Source organism: Trichomonas vaginalis, chromosome V, assembly GCF_026262505.1.
Source record: "Trichomonas vaginalis G3 chromosome V, whole genome shotgun sequence".
NCBI lineage: Eukaryota > Parabasalia > Trichomonadida > Trichomonadidae > Trichomonas > Trichomonas vaginalis.
In genome coordinates this window covers 12,030,473-12,050,227 of record NC_067207.1, presented here as the reverse complement: position 1 = coordinate 12,050,227, position 19,755 = coordinate 12,030,473, and the positions used below count along the sequence as shown (strand labels likewise).

Here is a 19,755-nt window from a genome sequence, read left to right as displayed (position 1 = left end):
TCATATTTTTTATTATATATTTATAATCAGCATATATCTCCTTTAATAGTCTCATATAGAGCGCTGTGCTAAACGCACCTTTGGACACCCTATATAAATTTTGTTTGTTTGTTAGTTATAATTACAAAATAAAAGTTTAGAAACATCAATGAAAAAAAATAAAATAAAAAAAATAGATTACTTGTCATCTTCTCTTTCACGAGTCAAAGCATCTTGCAATGTCTGTCGTCGCATGTTCTTTATATGTCCTGCCAGAACAAGATCGATGATTTCATCTGTTGTTCTTGTGACATCGTTTTCGTCGACTGCGTCAATGAAATACTGGTAAATGTCTCTCTTCTCTCCAAGAGAGCTCAGTGCGATGCAGACATTAGGAAGGTTCTGTTGGCAAGAGACTTTCAACTTCGTGTCGATGTAAGCCAAAACTTGTGAGTTACATGGAGATTTCTTGCACAAGTAGACAATCAATTCATCAACCATTTTATAGATCTTGTGGATGTTCTTTGGTTTTGCAAACAAGATTTGTTGTAAGTAGTAAGAAACAACTTCTTCTGGAATTGTTGGTAAAAGATATGTGTAAGGAATGAAGTATTCAAGGAATTCACAAACAGATCGTGACTTTTTAGCTCCAAGTTTTGCACCTTTTACGCATTCAATGATTTCTTCATTCGAAATAATGATCTTGCATCTCAAGAAGATCTGTATTATGTTGGCTGCCGCTGTGCATTGTATCGACAAATGGTTGATTGGATTCAACAAACATGAAATTGTTTCAACAGGCAATTTCGTGTTCGTAAGAGGTAACAACTCAACGAGTAACTCAACAAACTCATTTGCTCTGATCGGTTTGTTCTCGAGCATTTGCGCTTTCTTAGTTTTGACGTCAACTCGAAGTTGTTTGAGGAGTTGTGGAACTAAATCTAATAATGTTTGGCAGAAGAGATTTGACAAAATGTGGATTTGTTCTTTGTCATCATTCTGCTTGAAAGGAGGTTGCTGGATATACATCTCCTGGTTGATATAAATGGATGACAATATCTTAAGTGATTCATCACCTATGATATGCGAAATAATCGCAACAGCATTGGTTCTGACATTTACATTGTCAGAAAACAAAAATCTGTCAATCCATTGTTCCCTGTGATTTATAATTGCATCTTTCGTGCATTGTTCTGTTGCTGCACAGATAGCAATTGCCGTTGACCTGTCTGTTTCCAAGTCATCAGCTTTAATCGCTTGTATCTGCATAGTCATGAATGTTTGCATGCATTTCTCTGGACAAGCAGTTGTCAAAAGAGTGAACAACCTGTGAGGCCTGAAGATTCTTCCGTGCTGGCGAATGAAGTTCAAGAACATGTCCTCGGAGAAGAACTTCTTGACGTATTCCGCAATTGCTTCAGGTTGAGAAGCTGTTGATGTCGCGATGTCAACTAAAAATGATTCTTTCATCAAATCAGATGGAACAGCATCGAATGTCGCACACAACTTCAAAGCGTAACTCATGTTTAATCCGCTGAAGAAGTACTGACGTTTCATTTGACTGTTTGCGGCCAAATAATTTGAAATGTCTTCAATCAAAAATTGAGAAACTCTGTCTCGAATTTGATTGATGTAAGAATCATAAGATTTTTGGGAAGACATCAATACAGAGTGCAGAACATGGAATGTATCATCCATGTGGTTTGAATCGGACAATAAAATGTCAACCAATTTGAAACTCAAATTGAAAACTTTGTCGACATTTTCGTCTGTCAAAGATTTCGTCAACAAATTGCAGAAACCTTTTCTAAAGGAATCATGAGGGCATTCGAATGTACAGACCTTGAAGTAGTCTTCATCCAACAGATCCACAAATGATGGAGTGATTTTCGGAAGCAAATAAGTCATGAAATCACTGCATTTCGAGCAGAAAGGAGAGAAAGGAAGCATTTTCACGGAAAATGACATTAAAATATCATCAAAGTCATTGGAAGTCATTTTACTCAAGCACATCATCATGTCATAGTAATTGTCATTGAAGTAAAGTGTTTTCAGACGATTTTCCGCGTTCTTTGAATCGACTTCACTTTTGACTTTTTCATCAGGTTCAAAAGTTTTTTCTTCCATCATTTCTGGGAGGACGTAGAAAAGAATGTATCCAACGGATGTATCAGAACCATTTGTCTCATTGAACATTACATCTTTAGAAACAACGGAGACATCTTCATCGTTAAACAAAGTCCACATTTCATCCTCATTTCTCTGGACATAAGAAACGTAATGACCGCCCAACGCGTTGATTCCTCTGTGGACAACAACACCGTTTAACTTGTACTTGGAGTACTGTTTGTCTTGCTCAGCTGCAGGGGAAATGTCCAATTCAAGAGGAACTTCCAAATGGGTGTTGATTTTGATTCTTTGCTGTTTTATGTGGTCGTAATCGAATCTTTTTACATGGACAATTAATATTGGAGGAGCTTTGTCAATGAAACACCTTCTTATGGCATTGATCGCTCCAATTGTCTCTGTGTTATACTTAGATGTTTGGTCGGTGAAGTAATTTGGTCGTGTCAGTTTTTCAATACAATCTGACAATTTTGTTGTTTCTGGGGTTATTTCGACTTCCAAACAAGTATAATCCTGTGTTGATGTTGTGTCGTGGTAGTCGACATCCATGCCATCAACGTGGTATCTCATTTGTCCCTGGCAGATATCCCTCACGCTCTTTCCAATCTCTTTATCTTCCATGAGGTGATTCGTGACTAAACTGTCAATGAATTCAACGGCATCTTGTTGCTCCCTTAAATTTAAGGGCTGACCCCACCATTTGTAATATTTGGTGAGTTCGAAAGCGGACTCTGTTTTACAGGTAGAATACTGCAATCTCGTAAACAGATATGACAATTCCCTCAATACATCATCACTTCCTTTGTAATTGATGATGATTTGTCTCAAAGCAGGAATTGCAAATATCTGTTGCAAAGTAGAATTCATGTAACATGTTGCGCCGAGATTTGTTAATCCAACTCTGTTAGCACTGGAAATCAAACAGGCATCATTTCTCGAACTATAACTGGAAAACGGTTTCAAACCGTCGAAATGTGACAACAAACTTTGATGCAACAAATTGACACCGTTTTCTTTGATGTCAGTTAATTTCGTCAGACAATTAACTGCGCTGTGGAATGACTCGTTTCTGATGAAATCGTTGTCGTATGTAAAGAAACGGTTTATCAGAAAATGTGTCAGTTTTGGCTTCAATTCTTCTGGATACAAATTGAACATTAACATTTTGTCGATTGTCTTCAAAATCATGTTCAAATTGTTCTGATTCTGTTCAATCATTTGGAAGAATATTTCTGCCAAGTGAAGTGAAGTGACAGGATTTGGTTGGTCTGTCAAATGGTCACTTAAACAAGCGATGAACTCATCAGTGATGATAGACATGTAATTGATCAAATTTTCATTGAACAAATCAAGAGGAAAAGAAATTGCTTCGAAAGCATTTTTTGCCAAATTTCTTTTTCTTTGATCAGGTAACAACAACATGTTAAATATATGTTTGCTAGCGTTATCCAACTGCAGTATTCTCTTCTTCGTTTGGAACTGGTACTCAATAGTTTGGTTGATATGATTAAACATGATTTTTGATTCCATTTTTGATAGTGTCACTTTTTCATCAATATCATTTCCTAATTCCAACAATTCGAAGAACATGTTCTTGAAGACTTGTTCGTTTATTGGCTGGTAGTATCTGAAGAACCTCATTAACTCAAACAAGATATCTCTGAAATTCGACTTATCCAAAAAGTTCTTTCTTATATTTCCGAAAATCAAACAGAAATAGTTGTCAACAAAGAATTTCCTTGTGCAATCTGTAGCTTTCTGTTTCGTATTTTCGTCTAAGAAATAATTGACAAATGTTGTCAAATTGTACAAAAAGAAATAAGTGTTGTTTTCATCGAAAGCGCCTGTTTGGCAGTTAATTCCTTCAAGCATTGGTTTGAGAATCTCATGGCTTGGCTCAACAGTCTGCAATCTACTCAAAATGTCATAAATAATCGATTCACCGTTTGTTTTCAATCTCAAATAAAATTGAGAGGGATATTCGGTTTGTTTCAAATACAAACTTGGCCAACAATTTCTTTTGTGGCTTCTTTTTCCTTTCTTGGATGTCCTGTATTTGATTTCTAATGACATGTTGTCTCCGAAACTGTCTAAATCCTTTAGTTTCGTTGATCTGTTCAGTTCATTTCCTTTGGAAAATGCCAAAATGGTCGAAACTTTGACATCTCTTTGTTTTGCCACTTTTTCACAAACACAACCGATTGTTGACTCACTTCCTACATCAAGATTGACTGTGAACTCTGGTTCTGTTGATGTACATGTGAGTTTCACGATGAACTTGTCGGGAAATCGTGGAGGAACTTCTGTGTCGATTTTGTCTTCGATGCAGGAAATGAAAGAAATCAAAAGATTGAGTTTCTTTGTGTCCTCGCATTCTAGGACCGACCAATGTTTGATAAACTCTGCAATCATCATTTCATCTGTTAATTCATTTCCGTCATTTGAATCGTACATGTTGCAGAGGAGGTCTACGAACTTCTCCCGCATTGGTGACTCCTCTAAACTGAATCTCCAGAGCAGTTCTTCGTTTTGAAGTGGCAATTTGGTGATGACATCGTTCTGATTGAAGTTTAGAAGGCCCATGAAGTGGTCAATGAACGAGTAGAAGCCATAATCGAACTCTGAAAGTGGAATTCCGTCGATTAATTCGTTCATTACTTCGGTTTCTATCAAATCGTTGTCGCAGAGGCTGTTTATGAACGGATAGATCTTGTCTGAGGTCTTCCTGAGTCTAATGATCTGTTGTAGGAACTCTGTTTCGAAGTTTAGTCGCAATGATTTGTATGTATTTGTCAAAAATGCGAAAAACTCATCAGGAATGGGCCGTGAGTTGAAGATTGCTTCAATACAGCGTCCAACAACGACTTTGAAGACCTCTGGAGGAACTTTTAGCTTGAATTCTATGATATCTCGCATTAATTGATAGCAATAGATTCTTGTTTCCGAATCTATGTCTGTTCTTTGTTCTTCGGTCATGATGGCCTTGAAGGTGGCCATATCTGGCTTGTTTCCAATGATATTTAATAAAGATTCGCGTCCATTCTTCCTGCAAGGATGATTGGAGTCGAACGCGATGGTCCATAATGTATTCTTAATTTGTGTGACCTCATTTGTAAGGTTTGGACGTTCTCCAACCTTTGTAATTAATTTATCAACTGTATTGAACCAAACTTTGTTAGAATTATCGGAGGAAAGGATGCAGCCGACAACTTCGGACAATGTGTCATCTTTTGCGGTCTCAGCCATCTTGACAAACATCTTAATAAATGGTTCAACTTCTGTATCGTAGCGAGATGAGTGCAATGACCACACTTTTCGTATGATTTCTTTCTCGAGTAATCCGTATTTAGCGACACCTGTTAAGATATCGCCAAGAGCTTCGCCAAATTGAGTATGAAATTGAAAATTCTTCAAAATGTCGGGATGGCCCTTGACAAAGAAGGCCGTAGGTTCGGCAAGATATTTATCGTTGATTAATTGCTGTAAAACTACTAAAAAGATACGGCGTTGGTCGAATGAATTTTGAACAATGAATTTTTCGAGAATTGGAGTGAGTTGATCCAATAAATAATCTGCGTCTCCTTTTGTTTCAGGAAGAATTGCTCGGAAATGCTCAAGAGCTTTCGGAAGTTCCATATATCCGTTAGAATTCCATGTTAAGTCGAGAATTTTTTGAATAGAATGTGTAATACGAACAACAACATTATCAAAATTAAAATTATCGTCAAATTTCGCGATTGTTGAATAAATTGCCAAAGATTCGTTAAAAAGCTTAAAATTCTGGCATCTGTTGCACATGTATTCAATTAATATATTTGGTGCACCTAATCCTATAAATGCACTGCATAATTGTTGATATAAATGACGCCTTCCTGAATTGTAGAGAGGCCACTCTGTAATCGTGATAATTGTGGTGGCTAGAGACATTAGTGCCTGTTCACCGTATCCAAAGCCAATTAATGAGAGCTTAAGTAGTAATGTGAAAAATTTTTGAATAAGTTTTTGTTGCCGCGAAGAAGGCTTCTCGATATAGAGGAGTTTTGTTAGTAAGAATTGATTTTTGACGAATATGTCTGGTTCTTGCGTAATTTCCTCGGGTAAAAATCCAGTCTTCGATATACAGTCAAATAATCGAAGAAAACCTGGATAAAACGGCTCAAACTGGTCAGGGTCGTCTATTAAATCCCTTACCAATGCAAGCCATGAATCAAAATTATCTTCTGGATCCAGCATTTTTTTAGATTTTTTTTTTGTCGGCAATAATTGCGGTTTTTGGGTGTAATAGGAGGTTTTTATAGAAAAACAAAATAAACCATATTTATCAGTCATATGTTCTTTAGATGCTATTGTATCAAAAATAGCATCTTATGCGGTTTTCAGAATTAAAAAATTTATTTCACTTGGTCAATAAACAAAATTTAGTCAAAATAGTAATTAACTAAGATTGTATAATAAATTATGAGTATATTCACTAATCGTTGAGCCAATCTAAATTCTAACCCGATCAACGGTGAAGAAATTTTCTGATCAAGATCTCCGTTTAGTTATTGCTGTAGATTGATTTTAAAGGAACGAATGAGAAAATTCGTGAAAGTAACAATTAGAGAATAAAAAAATAATTGTAAAGCATTTTGGGTAACGATAATAACAAAAATATAATGATAGATTGACTTATAATTGAGATAGCCGATCATTTATCGAGTAAGATCGGGAATTAAAAGAATTGTCAATAATTTGGTCAAAAAGCCTATTTCATCGAATGAACTCTTGTCCAATTCAGCTTGGGATACTAATGGGGTTTGAAATTCGTGTTATTCATTTGATTTTGTACAATTTATTTTCTATTGATAGCAACTTGTCTGAGCAACACTATCAAGAAATGATATGACTTATAGCATATTGCAATTAACTGTTTCTTATATTGATGAATTACTTGGATGTTAGTCGGATTCGGTGACTAGAAACTAAATAATTTATTGTAATCTTGTAAAAAATATTGCTACTATGGATTTCTTTTGGAATGACTAATCTTATTTCCAAAAGTAGATTGTTAATTTGAGTAAGAATTTGGCCGAAACATAAGGAATTTAGGAAAAAGATGATAGATTTGAAACTTAGAATATTATTTTACTTGAAATAATAAAGAAATCATTAACACTAAATATGTTGGTGTTATCTTTAAAGATTAGGCACAATATCAATGAAAATATATAAATAAAGTTTGATTGAATTAATATATCATTATATTTCCTATAAATTATAATCTTTTGCATAAAATAATTGCTATCTGTCGACTTATATTTTCTTAAAACATGATATTAGCATCTGAAATCGCAAAATCAACTCCAAAAAAATTAGAAAAATTCAAAAATGAAAAATTTTTGCAAGATGTTTAACTTCATTTTTTCGATTTCAAACTTTTTTTGGAAATTAGAAAGTTTCAATTTCATCTGGCTTTCACTCGTTCATTGTATTTCTTGCAGGAAATCGCGAAATTCATATTTTGTTTCTGTTTCTAAAAAGTGACAATTTCTATCAGGTAAATTTACTCAAGAACTCGAATAAAATCTGGATTCTCTCCGAAATTTTACGTTAACCTTGATATTTCAATGGAAGTATAAGTATGTTGCTGCATAATACTTCTTTCATTCCAATAAAATTTATTTTAATCCTTCATTCTACGTCAGATGACTATATATCTTAGTATAGCATTTATTTCATATACAACCTTTAGAAATTCGACGTTTCCTTCAAGAAATTTCTCATTCTAAAAAAAAAATATTATTAAATAACCATCAAATAAAAACAATTTATTTAGTTAACGAAATACCCGATCTTTCTACAAAACGTTCGCAAATCACAGGATCCTCCAAGAGGTTATTAATGTATACAGCACAATTTGAATCTGAATTAATACAATCACCTAAATATGACGAGATGCTGTGAAGCGTTTCGCTACTGAGGTTGAGTTTTTTGAATATTTGAATACTACATGTTAATGGCTTCATAAAGAAGTCAATAACTTGCTGACCAAAATCTTTTACAATGTCAGAGTATTTGTAACAGACTTTGACAACGTTTTGGAATAAATTATCCGATTCTGATTGGAAATTAAGATCATTTGACTTTTCAAACATTTTAGGTAAGAATTCTGATACTATACTAATGTCAAACTCTAAGTGAGAGAAAGCACTAAACATTACTAGGTTAAATCCGTAAATTGTCAAATAATAATTTTTTTCTCCGCAATATTCTGATGAATAAACTAAATTTGCTGACTCTATTAACTGAGTGATCTTTTCTTGATCTGGAACAAATCCTGCGTTGATATATTTTTCAATTCCAATGAGATTATGAGGCATAACGATAAAATCGCAATATTTTAATGTACCAAAGAATATGTCCGATATATCTTTTATAAACGATTCGCCTAAATTAGGTTGGAACAAAATCGAGTAAATTCCTGTACATTCAAGAATCCATTCACTATTTTCATTATTCTGAAAATATTCTATGCATATATTATAGAAATCAGCATAAAGGAACTTATCAGGATGTTTTATAGCGAATCTAGAAAATGAATTAAATCCATCATTTTTTATCTCTTCATCTTCGAATGATGGCGATATTACATTAAGGGTACATTGAAGATACAGACCAATTACTTCATTACTAACTTCAATTTCTGATTCAAATATTTCCCTGAAGAAATATAAGAATAAACTTAATAATTCTATATTATCAGCAAAAGACATTATGGTTGTTAAGAAATCTTCATCAATCTTTCCAAATAATACTGTGAATCTAAAAATAGCTTTGATATTAAGAGATAATACATCATAATCTGAATCACTCTGGAAGTACTCTAATAGGATATTCTTAAGAATATCATAATGGCCGCTAACGTCTTCGATTTTACAATATTTGAAATAAGATTTCAAGAATTTGAGCGAAGAAGCTATGTAATCACTATCGTTTTGCTGCATTGCATATATAATCCTATCAATTATAGTCCCTATTTCTAATACTTTAATTTTGCACGTTTTAGCTAAAGATTCGAGACATTCAGTAAAGAAAGGAGAGATTTTATTAGGATTACTGTCAAGAATGCCAAAGATTAATGCAAAATAATCATCTAAAATCGGTTCATCAACAGATTTTCCTGCTCCGAGTAACAGACCTAAAGATTCAATACTAGAAGATCTAATACAATTATATGCATTATCATTTGCTGCAAATTCCTTTAGATTATAATAAATATCTGGAAGATGAAGAGTTACACAGTCTTGAGCCGAATTAATGAGTTCTTTGATACAATCAAATCCTAGATAAGCAGATGGTAGCTCGTTTTCATGCAGTAATTTAATTAAACCCGTATAAAGAGAAGAAAAATCAGTTGGATTTATTGGAACTGCTGAAAAGTAAGAGGTGAACGCCTTTAAAGTGAGCATTAAAGTATCATTGTCCTGTGTTTCTAACAATTTTAAGAACATTTCGTTGCAACCAACTGATATTTTCTCTAATTCTTGAAATCGACAATCGAATATCTCTTTAAGCAGCATTAATGAAATTTTAACATTATCAAGGCTTTCATTGTTGACATTTTTCTGAATAAATTGAAATACGTCCAAAATATTACGTTGAATCGCCAGCTGAATGTCTTGTAACGCATACATTAAAAGGAAAAGTACTGCAATATCTGAAACATCACCGCTTTTTAAAGCTTCAACAATATATTGATAAAATTCAAGTTGAGGACATTTTTTAGAGATAGTCGCTACTAATTCTTCAGGGAAATAGTTATTTATGTCATTGAGATCGTATTCTGATGAAATTATTGTAATAAATTTTAGAATAATCAAAATCAACTGTTGGAATGAAATTTTCTCATTGTTATCAGAGTAATTAATAATAGGCTCAAGAATAGGAAGAATCAATATCTTATTGTCAACAGATATAGACTCTTCATCTAATATTTTAGTTATTAACTCAAAAACATCATCAAAGTCTGTGAATTCGATATAAGCAGATATAAAATCAAGAAAGGCATCACATAGAGCACCAAGTTTATCATTATAATTTTCTTGAGAAATATTGAAAATTTGTTCCTTCGCTATGATATAAATATCATTAAGCGCTTCAGGACTCACTTTTATATATTTCTTGAGCTCTATGACGAGTACCATCATCTCAATCAAAGTATTTCCAGCTATTGCTTTCGGATTTTTTAAATTGTTTGAAACAAAGTCTCCAAATAGTTGAGAAATGGACTCAGGTGTAACGAGAGGTAGTAATCTACGGAAAATATCGAAGAAAAGCAACAGATCTAAATCAGTATTATTTTTTAAACGTTTTTGTATGAAATTGAATAGCTCATCCCAATTGGCTTGCGTTTCTTTGAATAATGATACTATAGAATTGAGTAGCTTACCCTTAATAATTTGATCTTTTTCGAAAAGAATTGTATTTAGTAGGATTTCCTTTATTTTTACAAAAGAATCAGAATGTATATAGTATTTCGCATGTCTTTCTGCCATTTTTGATATTGTAATTGCTATTTGTTGTCTAATAGTTTTGTCTTTATTACTTTTTAAATGCTGAATTAAAGAAAATATTGATTGAGGATCATCCATTATCTCAAGTATTCTCTTTGTAGCCAAAGAAGTTGCTTCATTAATCGGAACTAATGAAAGTGCAAATATCGAATCTAAATCTTCATCCATTAATGATCAAGGAAACAAAAGAAGAAGTAAGTTTTTGTATTATAATTTTTTCAATCAATTAAATTTTTTAGAAAACCAAAAAAAATTATCCGGAAATTTATTCACGAACAATGTGGATGTGCTTCTGTGTCTTTCTGATGTAGAACTTGAAGATTTCTTCAATGATGACAACAGGGAAGGCAAGAAGAACAATGATTGCCCACTGTGTGCAGTTGAGGTGGACAACGGAGAAGATCTTCTGTGTGATTGGGAGCTCAATAACAAGAAGATGAACGAGAACAGAGCCGCAGATGGAGAGGATAAGCTTTGGATTTCTGTGTGGTGGTAACTGGAAGAATGAAAGATGTTCAGAAACAGCAGTAAGGGCAGAGAACATTTCAATGATAACAAGAACTGTCATAGCCATTGTGCCAGCTGTCTCATCCTCAAGGATTTCCTTGATATGTGGGTTGCCATGGTAGTGTGTGATTTCGTAGTATGTAAGGTGTGGGCCGAGTGGGTCGAGGATGTAGTGGTAGTAAGCAGCAGCGATTGTAGCGAGACCAAGGTAGACACCACCAACAATGTAACGGCAAAGGTTCATTGGTGTGATGATGTTCTCATCCTTTGGACGTGGTGGGAGATCCATAACGTTTGGCTCAGCTGGGTTAACACCGAGAGCTGTAGCTGGGAGACCATCTGTAACGAGGTTGACGAAGAGGAGCTGTGTGGAGCGGAGAAGGTTTGGACCACCGATGAGGGAGGAAACGAAGCAGCAAACGACTTCACCAATGTTGCATGTAAGAAGGTAACGGATGAAGGATGTTGTGTTGTTGTAGATAGCACGGCCTTCGCGGACAGCCTTGACAATTGTTGAGAAGGAGTCATCGGAAAGAATCATCTGAGCAGCGCCCTGAGCGACTGTTGTGCCTGTACCCATAGCGATACCGATATCAGCCTTGGAAAGAGCTGGAGCATCGTTAACACCATCACCTGTCATGGCGACGACGTTGTTCTGTTCCTGGAGGATGCCGACGAGTTCACGCTTGTGCTTTGGTTCGACACGAGCAAGAACGACAGCGTTCTTAGCAGCTTCACGCTTCTCAGCGTCGTTCATCTTTTCCCAAGCAGCGCCTGTGAAGACCTTGCCTGTTGGATCTTCGTGCTCACCGAGCATGTGGATGTTGCGGGCGATAGCTGTAGCTGTTTCTGGGTTATCACCTGTGCACATGATAACACGGATGTTAGCGTTGTAGCAGTCCTTGATTGACTGAGCAACATCTGGACGCTCTGGATCAAGGATACCGACGGAACCAGCCCAAATGCAGCCAGATTCGTACTTGATGAGCTCCTGCTGATCAATGATATTCCAGTTGTTCCAGTCATCTGTGCATTCCTTGTAAGCAAGACCGATGCAGCGGTATGCCTTCTTGCCGGCCCATTCCTGGCGGCAGGAGTCGATTTCCTTGCGGACGGCCTCTGTGAGTGGCTTGACTTCGCCTGTCATGTCTTCGATGTAGCGGTCGCACTTAGCGAGGATGACTTCGAAAGCACCCTTCATGACGAGTGTGTTCTTGCCAACAATGCAGGACATTGACTTACGGGCACGTGTGAATTCGTGTGTGCGGACCTTTGGATACTCCTTGTACCAGTACTTGGAGACATCTTCCATGCGCTCAACAGCACCCTTCTTAAGACGAGCCTCTTCAGCTTCCTTTGTTGGGAGACCAACCTTCTCAGCGAAGACCTTGATAGCAGCGTCTGTTGGTTCGCCCTTACGGCCGAAGCCCTTCTCCTTGCTGTAGATGATAGCACCATCGTTAGCGAGTGTGCCAACCATAGCAGACATCTGGGCAGCCTTGTGTTCATAGAGGTTAGAGACCTTCTGGCCCTGGATAGCGAGAGCACCATCTGGGTCGTAGTCCTTGCCCTGAACTTGGTAGACAGAGGACTTTCCATCGATAACTGTAGCGAAAACTTGGACAACCATCTTGTTTGTTGTGAGTGTGCCTGTCTTATCAGAGCAGATGACGGATGTGCAGCCGAGTGTTTCGACAGCTGGAAGCTTTGTGACAATAGCGTTGGACTTAGCCATACGGTTGACACCGAGGGAAAGAGTCATTGTAACGACAGCTGGAAGGCCTTCTGGGATAGCAGCGACAGCGAGGGAAATAGCAATCTTGAAGAACATGAGACCACCCTTGATTCTGTTGCCGTTGCCGACTTCATCGAACTTGGAGATGTTAGCAAACCAAGTGATGACGCAGATAAAGAGAATGCCGACAGAAATGTACTTGGAGAAGTTGTCGAGGTTGCGCTGAAGTGGTGTGATAACTTCTTCTTCCTGCTGTGTTGTCTCTTCGATGTAGCCCATCTGTGTATCCTTGCCGACAGCATAAGCGATACCGATGAAGCCACCGCGCTCGAGTGGTGTGCCCTTGTAGGCAACATTGATACGATCGTTAACGACAGCATCTTCCTTAACGACTTCGAGAGACTTCTGGACTGGGACTGGTTCACCTGTGAGGTTGGACTCGTTGATGGCGACCATGGAGGACTTGAACTTGCAGAGACGGATATCTGCAGAGATAGCACGGCCTTCGGAGACATCAACAAGATCGCCGCAGACGACTTCGACTGCTGGGATCTCACGGAGTTCGCCATTACGGATAACGTTAGCAAGGGAAGGTGTGAATTCCTTTAAAGCCTCAACGGACTTCTGAGCATTGAGGTCTTGATAAACAGCGATTGTAGCATTAACAACAAGAATGAAAATAATAACCCAAGGTTCAATGAAAGCAGTTGTGCGCTCTTCTGGATCCTCTTCGAAATAGGCGAAGATGAAGCCAAGAACGACGGAAATGAGGAGGATAATGACCATAGGATCCTGGAACTGTTCAAGGATCATGGAAAAGATGGATTTCCTCTTTGGCGGTGGAACGGAGTTGACACCGTACTTTTCGCGGTTGATAAGGACTTGTTCATCTGTTAAGCCCTTCTCTAAGTCACTATTAAAATATTTAGCGACTTCTTCAGGCGTGTGCGCGTGAGCGGGATACACCATGAAAAAATTATAAAAATTTGAGATAAAACATGACCTCACTTCATTTTATTTACTTATCCCCTTCAATTTTGTGAAGTTTACATTTTTGTCAAGTGGCCTATCGTATTGATCCTAATTACATAACGATCTTTACAATCTTTAAGAACGCTTCATGTGATAGTTAACTTCAGAAAATTTGAGAAGGTATAAAATAATTTTTATCAGAAAAAAAACGTTGCATCCCGGTTATTTTTATTTTTAGTAAATATAACAGCACAAATGAATATTAATCCGGATGAATTTGTTTTGATCGGTCATCTATTCAACTAAGAATTTTTTGAAAGGTGACCAAACTATTTTTTGAAAGTCCGCCATAACTTTAATGGTACTATTTCAGCGTGTACAATGAATACAAAAATTCTAAGAGTGCCACATAAAATAGTACTTTAGACTTGAGTTAATGCTACCAAGCAAATGTTAAAAAGATGACTTTAGTGTTTTGATAATCAAAGATTAAAATCATTATTGTCTAAATCAATAATCATAACGACAGAAGTTAATGTTTTTTCATCAGTGCTTTAAATCCACTTTTAAAAGTATACCTCAAAAATCAAAATATCAAAAAAAATTGGCCGATAGGTTTGGCTTTAATTTTTGTCTGCTTTTATGATTTGATATGGATGTTATAATTTTAAAAGTTGAGCCAAATTCACCAATAGATTTTTGAGATTTGCAAATACTCAATAATTTTCAGCGTGTTATCTTTTATTAAAAGAACTATTTGGTTTCAGTATCATATAAATTGATATTTACTTTCTATTTGAACCTTCATTTAGCTAATGATTTAGTAATACAGATTTCATCTAATCCTTATAAGAGAATTTTGAATTTGTTATAATAAAAAAACAAACAGATATAGCTTACACTTCTATAATAAAGATACCTTTTATAGAAATCAGTATGAAATGTGTTTTTTGACACGTAAAGCTCTCAATTCATTATAACATGTTTGTCGATTTTTATATATTTTTCGCTTTCATTATCTATGATATTAAAAATTATGTCATCAGAATGTGAAATAATTAAACAAATGCCCTGCGGGAAGTATTTTATACTAGAATTTATAAAAAAAATCACTGTACGTTTAGCCTACTGGTTATGTCGTGGGGTTCAAAGGCAATATGTTCAAATCAGTAAGCACCCAGTTTTTTTATTTTTTATTTTTTTTAACAAGGTGAATATAACTTTTGATCGAAATCAATGAGTTACATGAATTATCATTTATCTAACTACAATTAAATTGTGAAAATATACTATCCAATATTAGCGTTTAATAAAATCAAAGATTATTGACTTATATTTTGAAAGTAATCTAAGCAGAATTTAGATATCCAAATTCTAAATATCTTCATGCTTAGATGCTAGATAATATATTCTTATTTGAAAAATTTATAATGTTATTATTTTCTTATTTGATATTTACTACAAGCAGAAAAGCATTTATATTGTAAATTAACAGATTATGATAATTATACTCGTTTTTATATGTTCTTAATGAAGAATATCAAACGTATTTCTATGAGTTTTAAAAAATGAAAAGTTTTAATATGGCTAATATATTTATTATCATTAATAGAATAAAAAAGTTTTTTTCGCATATCACTCGATGATTTACCTTCGAGTTTTGATAAATTTCGAAAAAATTTAAGGAATGCTCTTTGAATTTCTTTACCTATAAGCATATTATCTGCCGTATTATTTTTCGCTAATTGTAGAATTTTATTTAATTTTAATAATTAACCTTCTAAGCTTATTGAGAGATCACATTGTATATTTGATACGTAGTACATATGCTAAATCTGTGAATTAGATTGTAAGATATTGAACAAACGTTCTTAAACATTTTAGATTTTAGGGAATTACTGAATTAAACTATATTTCTTATATGATATCTTCATGTTTGGATGCTTTGGGTATAATTTATTGGGCTTTTTCTATCCAAATGTTTGGCAATGGTAACCCAATTTCTAACAAATTTATGATGGAAAAATTTATGACTTTTATGGAGCCGAAAAAAAAGCATAGAATGAATAAGACTATTAAAGATAAGCTGTAATTTGATTGTGAATTTTAAGAAAAGAATTTGGATTAAAATTTGAAATTCTTTTTTTTTGAAAATTAGCCGATGATATGCTTAAGCTAAAAATTACTAGAAGCGGTGTGATATAATTTATATAAAAAAACTCATAATTGCCATTATTATTGGTACATATAAAGTCAAATTATAATTTGCAGTTATGCTTTAATCAAAATCTATATTGAAACGCTTTGTCACATCCATTAAAAAGGCTGTCGCATATAAATCCAAACATTTGCTTGGTATGTACTTTTCCATTTTAACGTCCTGATTGATATAAGCATGTTTTACACTTTAAAATAGTAATTATGACAACCTGTACACCATAGAAGTAGGCTATAACAAGAAAAATTAGATTGACATCGAATAATTTCAAGATTTAGAAACAATTTGTAGCTTTCTCAATTATCTAGAGTTAAAATTCATTTATAATGAGGTCATATATTTTAATTATCTTGTAATCAATGTTCGAACATTACCATTAAAGGAATTTTTACTTTAATTAAATTTAAAAAATATAATTTGTGACTAAAAATAACAAACAAGTTTAATACAAACAAAATAGTATACAAATATACAAAAGAACTATCATTTAACGAATATTTCAATCTGAGATTTGAAATTTATGATAGTTATAATAAAGGAGCTCTATTTTGAGAGCTATGCAGCGAAGTAGAGTGTGGTTACATGACTATAATTCACTTTGTTTTCAATTGTCATTGTGCGAAGTGTACTCCTTAAGATTTGTGAAAAATTGCCTTTATTTATGAGATCAACAATGTGTTTTGGATGACGTTTCGCATTTAGAATAGCAAACTCTAGATTCTCATATGTGATCCCGTTATGAAATCTACTTAATGTATTATGAATGTATGTTTCAAAATCGCTGAATTTGTTTGCCTTCTTGGCAAAATTTGATGGTAAAATGACATTTTCTGGGAATAATTGAGCAATATGGCTTTCTTCATATAATGGATCATTTTCAAGAGGATCAGATTTGTCATTATGAGGATCTAAATCGTTTAATCCTTTCTTGCGTGATTTTTTTTGGTTGGGTTGTCAAAAACATCTTTTTTGACAGATAAACGTGAAAAAATACTATAACCTGAAATTGGATTTGATATATGTGTTGACATTAAAATTTTTGAGTGAAATTGATTAATTTCATTCACCCAACTAAGCAATACATCAACGCTGGAATTACTATTATATCTAAATCCACATTTGGATAACAAGGCATATGCATATTCTTTGCACATTTCATATTGACGTGAATCTTGACGCATTGTGTAAATGTCTTCAAATGTAATACCAGCTTGATAGTCACGTGAATGGGTTTTCCAGTCAATATCGTATTTTTTATGAATTTTGAGTGTTAAATTACATTCTGCAATAGATGTTTCGGTTGTTGACAAATCATACTTAAAATGAGCCATGACGCGAAGTAAACCATTCAAATGTTCTTCCGTCATGGTTGTCAAATGAGAAAAATTGAAAAATGTTGAATTAATACTGAAAAAATATTGGAAACAAATGATTGTTGCTGTAAGATGCTTTACAACTTCCCAAGTTCCCATATAATAGACCGGATAAATGTTTCCGTCTATTTTGACAACACCAAGATTTGTCTTAATGTGACGGTCTCTCATTTGAATGCAATGATGTACCAAGAGCAGATATGCAAACCACATCATTTGACATCTTGTGTCAGCATTAAATGCCTCATTTCGTATGCTTTCATACCAGAATGCAAGTGGAGCTATGAATAATGCTTCATTATAATAGTTTTTTTCTAGAAGCGCCTTTACAGCTCTAATTGAAAATATTGTGATCGGATATTTATCTTTTATCCTTCCCAGAGGTGAAGTATCATTAAGAGCATCACCTAATTCGATTGCATCTCTGATCTTGTTAACATCAACAATTGTATTCAGATCAGATGGATGAACTAAAAGCTTAAGTGTTGCATCGAGTAATCTGGTACGTTCAAGTTTTGACATATGTATGAGATCATTAATCCATACAACTTGATCTCCTTTCTTTAAGATAGCAGTAGCTCTTTTAAATATTTCTTCGGGATCATTACCTTGCAAAATTTCATTAATAAATTCATCTTGATGCTTATCATATCCGGGATCTCCATCAGTAATGATGACTCTAACTCTTAAGTGCTTTCGTATTTCTTCGATTGCTGCATCAATTTCGTGGATAATTCCACTTGCAAACCCATTGGCATGTTCTATAACATGTAATATAACATTTGGCGCATCAAAATTTAGGGGCATACCAAGAAATATGAATAAGTATTTGATTTCTTCTCCATTTTCATCAACAGGACCTTTTTGGTCTTTAGAGGACCAGGTAGAGAGTGCAACTGCATCTATTGCTATTGCCCATTCATATTCAGGTGTATTTTCTACGTGATAGTTCATGCTTTCTAACATTCGCGGAATGAGCTCAGCATGTTTAACAAACTGTTTCATATTCATTATGTCTTCATGAAACCTATTGTACAATGTTACAGGCGTAGGAAAAGGTAAACAAAATTCCAAGAGAACATCATATGCTGCTGGTGATTTGCTATGTATTAAGAATGCCAAATCTACCAATTCACTTTCACCTCCATATCTATAACCTCTTTTATCTTTTCTACAAATGTTTTCCATAATAGTATGTATAATATTTCTTGTAAATTCAGGAACATGTTCCGGAAATTCTGTATTCCAGTAAGTTCTGTCTTGGTGATCATCGTTGTCTTCTTCTATTTCCTTTGTTTTTCTTCCAATATTCTTATTCAACAGACTTCTGCGCATTTCAGCCTTTATTGCGTCTAAGTCTTCTAGGTAGGCTTTATACATATGCATTTTTCCGGTTCCTGTATACGGGAATACCTGAACATCAGTTTCAAATGATCTTTTGTAAATTTGTTTTCGAATATCTTGATTAAATTTAACTAAAAACGTTTCTCGGTCTCCTTTTATTTCAATTTCAAGTTCTTCAATCTTCTTTTTAAGTTCGTTGATGTCTGAGAGAGGAATATAGAATCCAACATTCATTAACTTTTTGAGAGAATGTCAGACCAATCTGAATAAAATAAACTTAATATTTTCTATAATTTCATACTAGAATAGAATTGGTAATGATATTTAATATCTTTTTGCTTCACTTGTAGAAATTATTTTGAAATTAATTTTTTGTAATCGACAAGATACAATTTTGTTATGACCAAATGTTGTCACTACTAATTTAAATTCCATTTACAACAGCTACTTTATAAACATCCATCCAAAATTGAAGATTCCTAAAATTTCAAAATGGAAATATGCAATATGAATGATGAAATCATATCCAATAGTTATGAAATTCATCATACATAAGATAAAAGATAGAAAAATAAGCAAATATGAAAATTTAATGCATAATGATATGTGAATAACTGTAAAATTGCAAAACCACATCAGCATCAATTATTGGCATAAATATATATTCTTTTGATTGTATATGCATTTCTGTTTTGGAAATAACTTTCAGATTAAACTTGTTAAGCCCATTCATAGATAATTTGCACGAAAACAGTTCTGAACAACTTAGAAAATGGTCTTTGTCTAACTACCAGAAATAATTTATTGATAGAAATGTCTTTTAAAAAAGAAAATTTCATATTAGGCATCCGTAAAGGTTTTTGTTTGAATGTTGGGGGTTAAGGAGTGTAATAGTCAAGATATTAGATAACTAAGTGTATGAAGTTGTCATCTATGTTGATAACA

At 34.2% G+C, this 19,755-nt stretch overlaps 4 protein-coding genes across 4 annotated transcripts, besides 2 other annotated features; all 4 read right to left on the bottom strand.

Annotated features, from left to right (window-relative positions):
• Positions 1 to 92: part of a mobile genetic element that runs on past the window's edge.
• Positions 65 to 92: a terminal%2Cinverted (terminal inverted repeat of Mariner transposon ID:TVAGG3_0321400).
• Positions 93 to 124: 32 nt separating this feature from the next.
• On the bottom strand, positions 125 to 7,283 carry TVAGG3_0321390 (ubiquitinyl hydrolase protein; the record flags this gene model as incomplete). Its single annotated transcript, XM_001326689.1, has 1 exon — positions 178 to 6,339. The coding sequence occupies one exon, from the start codon at positions 6,337 to 6,339 to the stop codon at positions 178 to 180; it is 6,162 nt and encodes a 2,053-aa protein (XP_001326724.1).
• A 633-nt stretch (positions 7,284 to 7,916) lies between these two features.
• TVAGG3_0321380 (armadillo (ARM) repeat-containing protein family) lies at positions 7,917 to 10,829 on the bottom strand (the record flags this gene model as incomplete). The annotated part of the gene is made up of 1 exon (XM_001326690.1): positions 7,917 to 10,829. One exon carries the CDS (start codon positions 10,827 to 10,829, stop codon positions 7,917 to 7,919), a length of 2,913 nt encoding a protein of 970 aa, XP_001326725.1.
• A 31-nt stretch (positions 10,830 to 10,860) lies between these two features.
• TVAGG3_0321370 (cation-transporting ATPase) lies at positions 10,861 to 13,872 on the bottom strand (the record flags this gene model as incomplete). Its single annotated transcript, XM_001326691.2, has 1 exon — positions 10,927 to 13,872. One exon carries the CDS (start codon positions 13,870 to 13,872, stop codon positions 10,927 to 10,929), a length of 2,946 nt encoding a protein of 981 aa, XP_001326726.1.
• A 2,637-nt stretch (positions 13,873 to 16,509) lies between these two features.
• On the bottom strand, positions 16,510 to 19,108 carry TVAGG3_0321360 (uncharacterized protein; the record flags this gene model as incomplete). The annotated part of the gene is made up of 1 exon (XM_001326692.2): positions 17,177 to 18,846. A coding segment is annotated over one exon (1,670 nt), but the record flags the coding sequence as incomplete, so codon positions are not given.
• Positions 19,109 to 19,755: the final 647 nt, after the last annotated feature.